Below are 13,129 nucleotides of genomic sequence, written 5' to 3'. Positions count from 1 at the left end.
TGGAAACAGGGACTTTGAGTATCCTGAGTTAACAGTTTCAGACATAATTTTCTCCACAGGGAGAGGTTGTCAGCATGGCGTGATTTGCCAACAAAAGTTGCTGGTGAAATCACCCATGTGGATATTCTTGCTGGTTTCTTGGAAAAAGAATGTGTTTTATGGTCTCCACTAAGGATGACAGAGAGGAGTCACTGATAGGGCCATAGCAGGTATCTCCCTTAATGTCAACAATTACCTTCAAGTGAAATAAAACTTGAAAGACACTATCCATTTACAAAAACTTATGCTTCAGGCAAGAAAGTGTAATACCAAAGGCATTACTTCTTCCCAGCGACTTCAGGGTTTTTTTGTGTTTTGTGGGCCTTCAGAGTTCTGTATCAATTTAAGCCCCTGCTCCCCGACAGTGATGTGAATTTTTCCTGTGAAATAATTAAATTGTCACAAACCCTAATACAGCTGCAGTTGTACTACATGAAAAAGGATATTTTATAAACCCTTTATACATAAAAAAGGTATTTTCCTATTTGGAAATAACTGCCTCATTCAAGTGCATAAACTCTATTAGGAAGAACTGTACTGTTTCATTTAACTGTATATCATTTTTCAACTATACTGTTAAATTTTCTACTTTGTGATTGCTAATGAGAAGTGCCAAGTAAGTGATGGATATTGCAATGCAAAAGTTCTGCATAGTTGAGTCTTGTGTTGACATATATAGAAATCTTCATGTGTCCATCTCACAGACCTTCAAGTACAGAGGACACGCGTAAATGCTTCCTATTTCCTCTAGACATAAATATATCCTTTTAGCTTTCTTCCCCAGAAACCAGACGACCAATACAAAATAGTTGTTCAGCATGCTTGACAAATCTAACAGGAGGGCAGCCTCCTGTTCTGATGCAATTTGTTTCCCTGCTTAAAGTTTTATGGGGTCAAGAGCAGTAAAATTTTGTTATTTCATCCCTCACAGAGCTGCAGAGGGAAAAGAACTCTCAGTAGTTCAAAGAGAGGACATGCCAAATAGTAAAGAAGACCGCTTGAAGCAGTACTTGAAGGTAACATGAAGTAAAGGATTACATTTCTTTTTCAGGTATCTTCAAGAGAGATTAAAACAACTTCAAGAGGAAGTCAACCTTCTGAAGTCTAGTATTACTAAATATAAGGTAAGATCCTCTCAGTGTATCATCTAAAGTGTGCTTCTTTGTTCATGAATGTTACTGTTCATTTTCATGTTAAATGTGTTTAAAGAACAAATTTTTTCTTTCAAGAAAAATCCACCATTGACATTCTGACAATATTAGATTGTTTACATGTTGCATGCCCATTCTTCCTAGGCTTCTTAGCTGAGGGATACCTGTTAAGAGTATTTTGAAAAATTAATGAAATACCTTTCTTAAGTTCTATGGGGGAACCATCATCCTGATGGGGGGCAGGTGGTCAGCCTTCCAGACAGCTTTTAGGTGAAAAGTAGCAGATCGTGCAGTGGTGAATGACTGCAGCTGTGTTGCTGTCACAAAAAGATCTTGTCTCCCTGTTTTCTGGAGGCTGTGCTATTTCTTCATGTAGCTTAATGATCACTAAGCTTTCATTGTTCTTCCATTCCTGAGTTAAGGTATTCCTGAGTTATGTTTTACATGAAACCTTCAGGACTGATATTTGCCCTCCCCAGAAACGGTGCACTCTTATTTCTTTCTGCAAGTGATTTTGGGAAGTGGGAGGGGAGGGCTGCTTGTCAGACCATGAGGAGAGTAATCTTAGGATTGTCAATAGGACTTCTTCATTTAGGTCGCTATAAAGTAGTCACAGCACTGATTGTTTTTTGTGCATGAGCAAAGCTCGTCAAAGTACCAACTTCATTTCAGTGTCTGTTCCTGCTTGCAACTTGGGTCTCTTGGAGTGTGAGTTAGTTTAGCGGTGAGAACTGAGCATCTTGGTGGTCCGGTGGGTTTCACAGAACTGTAATTGAAAGAGCTGAACTTCTGTAGCAGGATCATTCTGCATCTAATTCCTGAAAGTCAGTATTTGTTACTAAAAGGGCTGCTAGAAACTCTGATAGAGGAGTTGGAACTTTCCCTCTGAAACCTATCCAAAGAAATGCTGGGAAAAGTTTGTTTCCAACAGATGTTGTCTACAGGATACTGCAGTATCTTTACTGGCAGTCAGAAGATTATTAAAAAATAGGCAAGTCTTAAATATGCTTTTGGGGTAGTGGGTGGGAGTAAAGTGATTGCAATGAGACAGATGAGTCTTTGTAACATTGCAAAGACTTTAGGCTGGAGAATAATAATCTAGGAGAGTTACACCCTGTAGTTTACTATGGGTGTAAGGTCCAGGCCCTGCAGAGTTGCTCTGCAGATTCTTCTCCTAATGTTCCAGATTCTTTCCTCCTAATGACAGGATTTGTTGGCTACTGTTTTTCTAAATAAGATATTTGTTGTTTCCCTAGAATGCACTAGAGAGACGAAAAAATTCAAAGACTCATAGTAGATCCAGTAGCAGTGCTCTGACTGGAGTCCTTTCTGCAAAGCAAGGTATTGCATAAATGCAGCATGGTGTTGCATATCTCATTTAATTCTTTTCATCTAACATCTTAATTTCAGTAACCCTTTCCTTACCAGCCAAACCAAAAGCTCTCTTCTCTTTCCCTGTTCATTATTATATACTAATTCTGTCCTCTTCTCAGTTGACTTGACAATATAAAAGTTGCCTCTGGATTACTGCTTCTTCTTTTGTTAATTCCTTTGCCATTCATTCTCTCCCCCATTAGTTTTATCAAATATTTCCTTGCTCTCTAGACCCTGACAAATCACTTCTTTATTCATCTCTTTGCTCTGCTAACAATGGCAGTCACAATTCACATTCCAATGAAAAATAGACTGGGTGGTGGAGGAGGGGCACTAGGTTTTCTGCTACTGTTCTTGGAAGCTTTTACATTCAGATGTTTTACAAGAAATCTTTGTGTCCCATGTTTCTTCATGGGTAGCAAAATGGAATAATCTCTTTTCCCCATTTCAAAGAAAATATCAAGATTAGGAAAGAAAGGGAATGATAAAATTCTTTGAAGCAAGCAGTATACCTTGCCACCCTACTGTTTAAATGTAGGTATATTCATACATGCACATGAGATCAGTAGTAAGTGTCATGGTAAGTTGAAATTAATTTTTCTGGTTTTGATTTCTCTTTTACCCTCTTCTCCATGTACTTGCATACATGTACATATCTATCTATATATATTTAAAGAAGCAGAGCCAGGTTCTAGTTACAAATTTTAATGATACTAGTGAACTTCCTAATTTGGCTGAAAGGTACAGACTCTTAAGTTGCAGAGGAAGAGTTCGCGGGTGACTCTATTTTCACATCAGTCTTAAATAACCTGAAGGATATAATGGTTCTAAAAATCAATATAAAATATTCCTTGGAGGCTTTGGTTTTAATGACCAGTTTTTACCAAATTTTAGGCCTGTAGAAGAATGATTTTGTATCCTTCTGAGCACAAAGAATTTTCCAAAAGAAGAATCAAGTTAATATAAGATGCATCTGCCTAGACTTGTTCTGGCTATTACTGTGGAATAACAATCAGCTTGGAAAGCCTCCATCTTTATGCCAGCTAGAGATTACAGTTCTGGTCTTTTGGATTTGTTTGTTAATTGAAGAAAAAATATATGTATTCATTTAAGTAACTGGAATATTTCCTTAATGCTAAGTGTTTGTGTTGCATCTCTGTGCATGAGAAGCCAGAACTCATTTGTGTTTTTAACATTATAGTCCAAGAGTTGTTGTCGGAGGATCATGGATGTAGCCTACCAGCCACACCACAGTCCATTTCAGATCTCAAATCACTGGCCACTGCATTACTGGAAACCATCCATGAAAAAAACATGGTCATACAACACCAAAGGCAAACCAACAAGTAGGTGGCATGACTTGTAAGTAAAATATCAAGCTATGGAAAAGCTAGTTGGAGAAAATTTAAGGGAAATGGAAAGGAAGATTCATTTTCACAGAAAATTCATTGTCATGGTTAAGTGGTGGATTCTTTAGCTTTTAAGACCAGATATGTGTGATCTGAGAAAAATAACACTTTTATCTTAAATTCTGGGGTTGACAGAGACCTGTCTGCCTCTGCTAGGCAAGGATTGGTTTGCTGCTCAGGTTTAAGACAAACTCCAGTAACACAGAGTGACTTCTAGCAGGAAATCTGTAGGGACAGCTAAAGAAAAGCTGCTGGGAGGAAGGACACCCTTGAACTGGAAAGAATTGGGTGTCAGTGTAGGAATATTCTAATGAACACTCGTGGGGTTAGTGTTGCTCCTAGGAAAGAGTCTGAAAGGGTTAATGTAACATTTGACACACACTCAGTGGCCTGTGTCATACAGGTGATACCTGTTGTTTTTGTAGTTACTTTGGTAAAAGTTGAAGGAGATAAACACAGTTGGATTGCTACTGTATAGTTTTTTTTATAAAATCTGAACCGAACTTTAAAGGCGAATTTGTTTACTCTTAGCTGTTCTGCTTATCAGTAGAATTCTTTGTGGCTTGTACAGTTCCTATCATGGCAGAATATAAAAATTTTTGACACATTTTCTGACATTCTGATATTATTGTCCTTATACAGTATATAAAAATCAGAGCTAGGAAGTGTTCCTTGATTTTGTGCTCTGTTTCACCCCCTTTCTTTTTTTGTTGGTGGGTTTTTTGTTTTTTGGGTTTTTTAACACTGAGTCACTACTGGTAATCAGAGGTTATTCAGGCTTCTCAAAAACACATCAGGACCAGATGCCAGCAACAGCCAGACATCTTTCCTGAAAAGGTGTAGTACTGAAGTAAACCATATTACACTAGAATGGATGATTCATTTTGAAAATTGATAACTGAGATACTGGGCAGACACCATTGCATAATTCTTAGTGATGTAGCAACAGACGCGGAGGAGCAGTTTATAGCCACTCTTAATACTCTTGAGACAACGAATGCCTAATCAGCTAAAGGGAGAATAAAGTGGTGAAAATGTAGCCCAGATCTAACCTGATGGCAGCTCAGTCAGTTCTTGTCCTATGGTGCAAGAGGAGTTGCTGCACAGAGCAGTGGTAAGGAAGGGCTAACACCTGCTTACTTCCTTCTTACTGCTAATGTAACCTCAGAAGGAAAACATCCAGAGAAAAACTTGTTGTTCCAGGTGTAACCAATCTTTGCCGTTTACATCCTGATGCTGTATCACTACCCAGTGTTTTATTTTGCATAATCTTTCTTTTTTTGCAAATTTCTTTCTTAATTTTGTATTTCTCTTTGGTGATATGCAGTCTCTTGCAGCTCTCAAATATCATTGCAATGATTGCTTCATTTTCTGATACTACACTTTTTGCTTTCAACTACAGAGTATGGTTGTCTTGAGATAACCCACACGTTAGCAGATTCTTATCTGATGGCATCTGCATGCCCAACTGGTCACATACAGCCATCAGAGTAGAGATTAAATATATGCAAAAACTACTATTCTTTGGCCAACAGAAGATCAGGTTTTAGAGGGAAATGACAGTCCATACCAGTCCAAGGTCAGGAGTGTTCTCAGAACTGTAGAGGTGTGTTGCTGTGACCCAGCCCACTGTGGGGCTGGGTCAGCGTGATGCCAATCAATCCCAGCCCATCCCCTGGATCGAAGAGGCAGACTCAGAGGGTGGGTCGAGGGGCGGCTCAGAAGCCTGAGCTGCACCCCCTGGGCGGGTACAAGCCGCCTCCCCCTGTTCGGGAAAATTCTGGGTTACTCGGTTGTTCACTGGTTCTTTGTTGTACCACTTCTCGGTTTCCCCCCGTGGTTCTTGCTAAATTGTATCCTCCCCCTGGCTTGTAACTCATTGGTTGTTTTCCCCTTTCACCGCGGTTTTCAAATTCCCTATAAAACTGAGGACAAGCCTCGGGGAAGCATCCCATCGCATTCCATCCCTTCCCGAGCTTGTTTGGGTTGCGAAACTTCTACTCTATTCCTTTGTCTCCGAGCTAACGTGAGCCGATCCCATCGGCTCCTGCCGTGTTCCCTCTGCAATGAAGCCAGCTAGCGAGCTCAGCCAGCAGCTCCCTTCCTGATGCCGGAGTCGCTTCTGCGACGCACAGAAGTAACACAGCTGGACTCGCTCTGACCTGGGGCGCGCCAGAGCTTGTGCCTCGAGCTCAAGTACTGTGTTAGGTTGGCGCTGAGGTGTGTACAGTTCAGGATGGTTCAGGGGGAAAAGAAAAGAAAGATAAATCCTGATCAAGTTGAGTGAAGAGCCTCAAAAACATTCCTATGTAGTATTCTCATTCTTTTTCTCACTTTTGGCTTTAGGTGAATTAAAGAAGCTGTTAAGGAGCTAGGAGGAATGGGAACCACTACAAGTGGAACACTAAGACATAAAAATTTAAAGTGAAAAAGGGAAATGCAGGTAGGACATCAAGGGAAAACATCCTTTATTTGAGATGCAAATAAATAGGGGCACTTATTTGCCATGTAAAAGGTCTGCTGACTTGTGAAAATGGGGAAGAAACTGCCCACCTGTTGGAGATGGTTAAATGTGAGAGTATGGTCAGCGCACAAGTTAAACGGACTGGTTCATAAACTGCTACTAGTAGATGATGCATTCTTTTGTTGAAGACATTTCTCCATTCAAAATAGGAAGTTGAGAAGGATGTGAGGCTAGAGAAAATTGTAGTGACAAAATGTTTTACATAAATCACAAGGTAGAAGTCTTTCCCTGTGCAAAGAGCATGTTTGGAGGACACATTTCAGATTGTTGTTTGAAGAAAGCGAGATTTATTGGGTAAAAAAGATGAGATTTTGGGGTGATTGTTTCATTTCATGGAGGAAATTCTGCATTTGATATTTGATAGGTGAATGACCTAGTAGTGATTCTCTCACTATCAGTAAATGAGATTTTTCAGACCATATGAATTTACTTTCCTCCATACAGTTAACCTACTCTAAGGTCTAGACCTCTTTGGTTGCTTGCAGATTGAGAGTTGACTGTATAAGTTTACAGTAGCAGAATGGTGGATTTGCTTTCTGAATAACTGAAGCAATGACAAGACAATGGATTTTTTTGATGTAGATTAGAATTTGGATATTCTGTTGAAGTTGACTTTCAGTTGTTACACTTGTTAAAAACATCCATTGCCACTTGTTCTTGGAAAAGACACACTACTATTATTGCTACTCTTCTAAAGATGGGCATGATAAAAGGAACTGTGGGAGTATGTGCCCAGGAACAAGTAGGGTAAATCCAGCCTTTATTTTTTTAGCCCTAGTTTTCAGAAAAAAAGAATCGGTTAGGGAAGAAAACAGATCATTTTCCAAGGTGGTTGGTAGCTAGTAATGCTAACTTCAAGTAATGTCCTGTGGTTTTCCTTACAAGCCTGTTAGCTTAATTTGAAAAGGCAGTTGCAAATTAATTCTGTATGCTGTAATGTGTTGCAAGATTAAACAGTTACATAAATGCAAAACCAAATGGTCCTAACTCTCTTAGCAAATGGATAAACCCCCCTTTTTTATTCTACCACCAATAAACCATTTATTAGGTGTTCTTTTTAGTGCAATTTGTTCCTGCAATTGCCAGCACCTGTGCAAGTTGGATCAGCGTAAAAGCTGCTCTGGTGGTTAGACATGTTGCACTAATTTTAACATTTCTAACTTGGGCAAGTTCAGTCATGTTCAAAATTACAAAAATGATTGTGTCAGTCTGTAACTTGAGCACATATTTCCATGTGACATGTAGAGCTAGATATGGGACTGTGACAGACCTATTTACAGGCATTTAGGTGATGGTATCTGTATGAGGGTGTATGTCTTCTGTAGCAATATCTAAATTAAAGTAAGGCAAAGGGAGCTCAGGTGCTGTAAATCACCACAGCTCCCTTCAGATTATGGCCATGTATGTTGAAAAGCACGAGAGAGCCAGAAAGAAGCTTCTGAAGTCAGGTGGGAGCATTGCTGCTGTTACATGAACAACAGATTTCTGTAAAACCTTATCCTGGATGGAGGTTTATACTAGCTCCCTTGTTGCATTAGACAGGACCAGAGAACAATGGAAATAACTATCAGCACCTATGTCTGTGACATGATCCTTCTATTTTAGTTGAACGATCTGGTCCACTGTGTCTAGAGATAAAAAAAAGAGATTAGGGAGCTGGATGCTACCAACATGTGCAGCCCCTTTAAAAATACCTACCCGGGTAGGCCTACCCAGGCCACCACAGCTCAGTCTTCCCACAACGTGTGGAGGTGGCAAATTATCTGGAGGTCTCAAGGGAAAGCAAGAAATGTGATAAACCACGTTGTGTTCAGAATAGCTTGTGCATTTAACCTTGCAAAAATTATTTCTAACAGAAGTTGCAGCTTTATTTAGGGTTTATTTCTCCCATACCTGTCTTGAAATAATGGGTTATTTTAAGCAAACTAGACTCATACTCAGCACTGAATATATTTTGCTCTCTTCCTGAATTAAAGGAGTGGGGTTAAATATTGCCCTCTGCTATTGCCAACCATTGTTCCGAGATGCAAAATGATCCCTCTATATGAGAACCTGCAACAAAGGTTAAAAAATAACTCAGTGCCTCTTCTGAGGATTCAGTAGGTATTATCTGGATATATTCCCTCCAAAACCTTTAGAAATAGTGTGAGACAGCTGATAAATAAATTATAAAATTTAAGAGAAGCAAGAGAAAAGTGACTTTGCTTTATTACTTGAATAAAAGGAGCAGTAGCAATAACTTGATACAAAGGGTTGAGTTTTCTTCTGTGGTATGGCTAGCTGGCAGGGAGGGCAGCATCCTTCCCCTGTTTTCTGCCCTGGAGCTACTGGTGAGCTACTTACGAGAAAAATAAGGATTGGAAGTGCTAAACTTCTGACTCCTTTGTGGTGACATTAGCCAAATCAATATTGTTTTGTCAGTTCCCTGCCAGAATTAACATGATGTGGAAGAAGTCTTACATCATGTCTCTCTTTTCCCTGCCCCTCTAAGCCTGGGGAATTCCATGTTCTTTAGCTGACCCTTGGTGAGGCCCTAGGCAGGAAGGTGGGAATAGGCTCCCAGTGTGCAAGGCGGAGTTTCCTGAAAGCTGCTCTGTGCCTTTTGCTGTCGGCTGTTGTGTTGTACTGCAGAGTGCAATTGCTGGATGTCAGGGTTATGAAAATAGAGCTATTAAGGCTGAGCTTCTCATACCAGATGGAAACATTCTGAAAGTGAAATCTAGACTTGAATAATTTTGCTTTTAATTGGAGAAGACAGTAGTAGATCCATCTTAACCTTTTTAACCTACTGGGTTACTGAGTTTCAATGGGGAAATAAACATAACTGCTTTAGAATGTCTTTTCTCCTCTGCTTTTGAATGTGATGGACTGTTCTTTTTAGTTGACACACACCCCTGTAGCTCTCAGTGCCTTCTTTGATATTTATTATAAGCTTTCTCTTTCTGTTTTACATTCTGTCTCTCATCTTGATATTTTTGTAATCTTTAAAATACTTACAGGCTTTTATTGTGTCATAGCAAAGCCCTCACAGTAGAGATTTCAAAAATACTTAGTCCTTGTTAATCAATTTTTCTAGCCCCTTTGATATTTGCTGGGTATGCTATTCTTCACGTCCTTCCCAGAATCTGCCATCTTGTCAGTAATGACATTCCCAGTGTGCTCAAATGTCTGCACATAAAGCCCTTGCTGGAGAGCTCGCAGTGCAGTATTACACAGCTCTGGTGTGCATGGGAAGATCCTATTGCCCTGCTGGGGTGGAATATGCTGCTTCTCAGCATTCAGTTCAAATTTAACTGACTTATCCTGTTGCTGTAATTTGATGAGTAAAACTTGCTGTCTATAATCTCTGCTGTCATGTTTAGAATTGCTGCCTTGTCTAGGTTTCTCACTCTACTGAGTATTGTTTGGGATTTATTTAAAGACTTTTGACTCTAGCAGACTTGCTGTGCCTGTGAAACACTTACAAAAATTCATTGGAGAAAAGAGCTTTCTTTGCAAGATAGAAATCTCTCATTTGATCCGGGGAGAGAATTAAGACCAAAAGTTAAATCCTGCAGGAGAGCTAACTGCAAATAGTATTTGTGTATGAAATCAGATACAAAAGAAGAGATGACCGAAGAAATGCAGTGAAAACTAAGAGTGGGTGATAAAGGCACTAAAGACCTTGAAGCTTTTTAGTTAAGTAGAAAGCAGTTCAATGCTTAAAAAGAAAAGGTGTAGTAGAAAAAATACTCTTTGCCATTTTAAGCAATTTTAGTGATAGAGAAAACTCCCTGAATAAAGGACTAGCAAAAATTGTGTCTTGGAACTTCAAAATCAATCTAGATGCTGTCTTGAGTTTTCCATATTTTGTCTTTGTAGCTTTTACTTTCTGGTTTTAGCTATGAAGAAAGTAAAGTGGTATTTGCAGGCAAGAAGATAGAAATATTGTGAGTTGCTTTTCTTCGTCTTTACTGCAAAGGTTGAATGTCCAGTACATCTTAGGCCTTTTGCTTTTTTAAAAGCATGGGATAGATTAGGCAAATATATTTAATTTTCTTTTAACTCTGGGGGAGGTTGTCCATTGTTGTTAGTGAAAAGAGATGACTGTACACAGCTTTACTGCACTAGTTAAGTAACAATTTAAAAATTCAACTGCAGTCATATAAGCAATTGGGCTTTGGTTACCTTGGTATAACAACTATTCTTTTTCCAAAGAATTCTAGGTAATCGAGTGGCCGAACTGGAAAAGAAATTAAGAACTTTGGAAATCGCTGGCTTATGGAGTCTTCCAGGTTAGTAAAAATTCAAGAGAATAGCTTGCATTATTTTGTTTCCAAGGGTATGTTTGCATTTAAGAGAAATTTGGCTGTAATTTTTTTTAATGACAATTATTTTGTGAATGTTCTATTCAGCACATTTGCAAAATTAGAAAGATCTAATAAATGTTAAGTGAAAAGCAAAAATCACTAGACTTTGTAAACTCTTAAGTCAAATATATGTTGAAAATAACATGAGAAGTGCTGAAAAAGAAATGTTTAAATATTGAAGTAATCAAATTATTTCCACAGACAGCAGGCAAAAAAAAAAGTGAACTATTTTATTTAAACATTGCATAAAATTATGCACAGGTTATTGGCCATTATGTTTTTCAACCAATTTTATTTACTAATTTTGTACTTCTTGTAACTTCCTTTTTTTTTTTTTTTTTTTAGTGTTTTTAAAATGCTTTTCGGTAGAATCATAAACTCCTAGAAACTGGAAATTTAAAGGGTCCTAAATTTTTTAGTCCATCTGTCCAGAACAGGCTTGTTCCCTGTAGTGTCTTAAGTATTGTACTTGGTCTTGAATTACTCAAGTAATGGGAGATTAATCTGCTTCCTAATAGACGTTGTCGTTAGGAAAATGTGCAATATTTAATTTACATTAATTTTTTGCTTTTTTTCTTCCCATTGCACCTAATAGTGTCTTCTGTAACCACTGTAAATTATGCTACTTTGTTGGTGGTGTTTGCATCATTAGGCTTTGTTGTTTACAGGTTCCTATGAGTGCTAGTAAGAGTGGGAGAGAGTGGTTTAGGCTTCTACTTTTTCGGCTCTGTTTTTTCCACCTAACCTTTACATGTAGAAGAAAACATTTGACAGGGCTGAAGAGCCCTTGTAACAAAGCTATGCTGTTCAGCTGTTTGGGCTGATGTGGTGTGTTTCCACTTCAGCTTGCCTGTTTGGGCACTGTCAGTCCTGCTTGACTCTTTCCAGAACCAGAGGTCCAAATCTGTTTCCATGGATTATTCCACAGTTAGTCACCTAATGTGTAGTGTAGTTAGTGCATTTGTCGCTGCCCATGGTCTCCAAGAGATGAAGGTGAAATGTTTGTCTAAGACCTTGCTAATCCAGTTTAGTACATTACTACAAACATTGTCTCTCAAACTCACCAGTTCAAGGTACTTTAGGGGTTTGTTTGTTTTGTTTTGTTTTTCAAAACTAGTGTTCCATTAAAATGCAGCATTTCTCATGTTTGCAAAATGTATTTTAAAAAATGGAAATGGGAACTTCTTGCACCGTATTGACCTGTGTAGGTAAAACATCGAATTAATGTTTATACAATAACAACTGTCTCTTTCCTTCCTTTCTTTTGCTGCCTGAAGGCCTGAGCTACAATGTCTCAGTGGGATTTGGGAGTAGGTTCTGCTTAATGTATATTTTTAGTAACTGATCTTAGCAGTATGTTAAATATTATCATTGCATGTAAATAAATGGAAATGTCATCTGAACATTTTTATATCCAGCAGAATAAGATGTTCAGTCGAATGAGTTAGATGATCACAGGAGAAATAGAGGCTGCTCTACATGAAAGTTCATTTGCATTAAGGGAAATAGTAAGAGAGGATGATCTTTAATATTCCTAAAGGAATTTTACACTGGATTGTGAGTCCTGTTGAGCCCTGAGGTTTTGTTGATTTTTTTCCTTGCCTTTTAAATCAAGAGTGCACTTTGTTTCCAAGGGCACTCTAATCCTGAGGTGGTCAAAAAGAGCATTGCAACACCTGGTGGGTCACCAGTTTTCTTTTCAAAGCGTGTAAAGCTTCCGCTCCATAAAACAGCAGTGTGGAACAAACAGTGTGGGAATACCACAGTGGATTCTGCAGCTGAATGTTGGCTTGGGTGAGGAGCAGTACACGGAGAGTATCTCATCTAGTCAGTCTTAAATCCAGAGTGAAAAGATATTATTTGGTTGTGAGTGGAATTTTTTGTCATTGGAAAAAAAAATGCAGATAAAAGCTGATGTTCATTCTAGCAGTGAAGGAAATGCACATTATAAATTGCAGGGTTTTAATCTGAAGTTAATGTTCCTACTTAGTCATCATTGTTTATATAACATTTATAACATCCACTGTCACCATGATAATAATATCTTCCAAATGCTGTTAATATACTTGATCCTATTGAAGAAAGATCTTGAATGCCTGTGTTTTTTTGCTAGGTGACATATTTGTCATCTGCTTTTTGAGAAAGCCAGGAATGAACTAATCAAGAGGAAGTGCGTATTTAGATTTTGAAAAGGTGAAATCAGTAACATAATTCATTTTCTGTGGAAGTTCTGCCTACCAGATTTTATATTGCCCTGCTTAGGAAATGGGCTTTAGTTAAATG

At 38.5% G+C, this 13,129-nt stretch overlaps 1 protein-coding gene across 4 annotated transcripts in view; it reads left to right on the top strand.

Annotated features, from left to right (window-relative positions):
- CCDC149 (coiled-coil domain containing 149) overlaps nt 1-13,129 on the top strand; it is a 52,409-nt gene that overhangs the window by 28,038 nt on the left and 11,242 nt on the right. For 3 of the 4 annotated variants that reach the window (XM_048303780.1, XM_048303779.1, XM_048303782.1), the window contains 5 exons: nt 1,091-1,163; nt 2,447-2,531; nt 3,766-3,910; nt 10,695-10,771; nt 12,124-12,156. In XM_048303780.1, the coding sequence (XP_048159737.1) occupies nt 1,091-1,163; nt 2,447-2,531; nt 3,766-3,910; nt 10,695-10,771; nt 12,124-12,156 (413 nt within the window). The remainder of the gene's footprint in view (nt 1-1,090; nt 1,164-2,446; nt 2,532-3,765; nt 3,911-10,694; nt 10,772-12,123; nt 12,157-13,129) is intronic. The other variant, XM_048303781.1, reaches the window with a different exon arrangement.

This window comes from Corvus hawaiiensis, chromosome 5 (assembly GCF_020740725.1).
Source record: "Corvus hawaiiensis isolate bCorHaw1 chromosome 5, bCorHaw1.pri.cur, whole genome shotgun sequence".
Classification (NCBI taxonomy): domain Eukaryota; kingdom Metazoa; phylum Chordata; class Aves; order Passeriformes; family Corvidae; genus Corvus; species Corvus hawaiiensis.
Note: the sequence above shows the minus strand (reverse complement) of the source record. Positions and strands in the feature narration are given on the sequence as shown.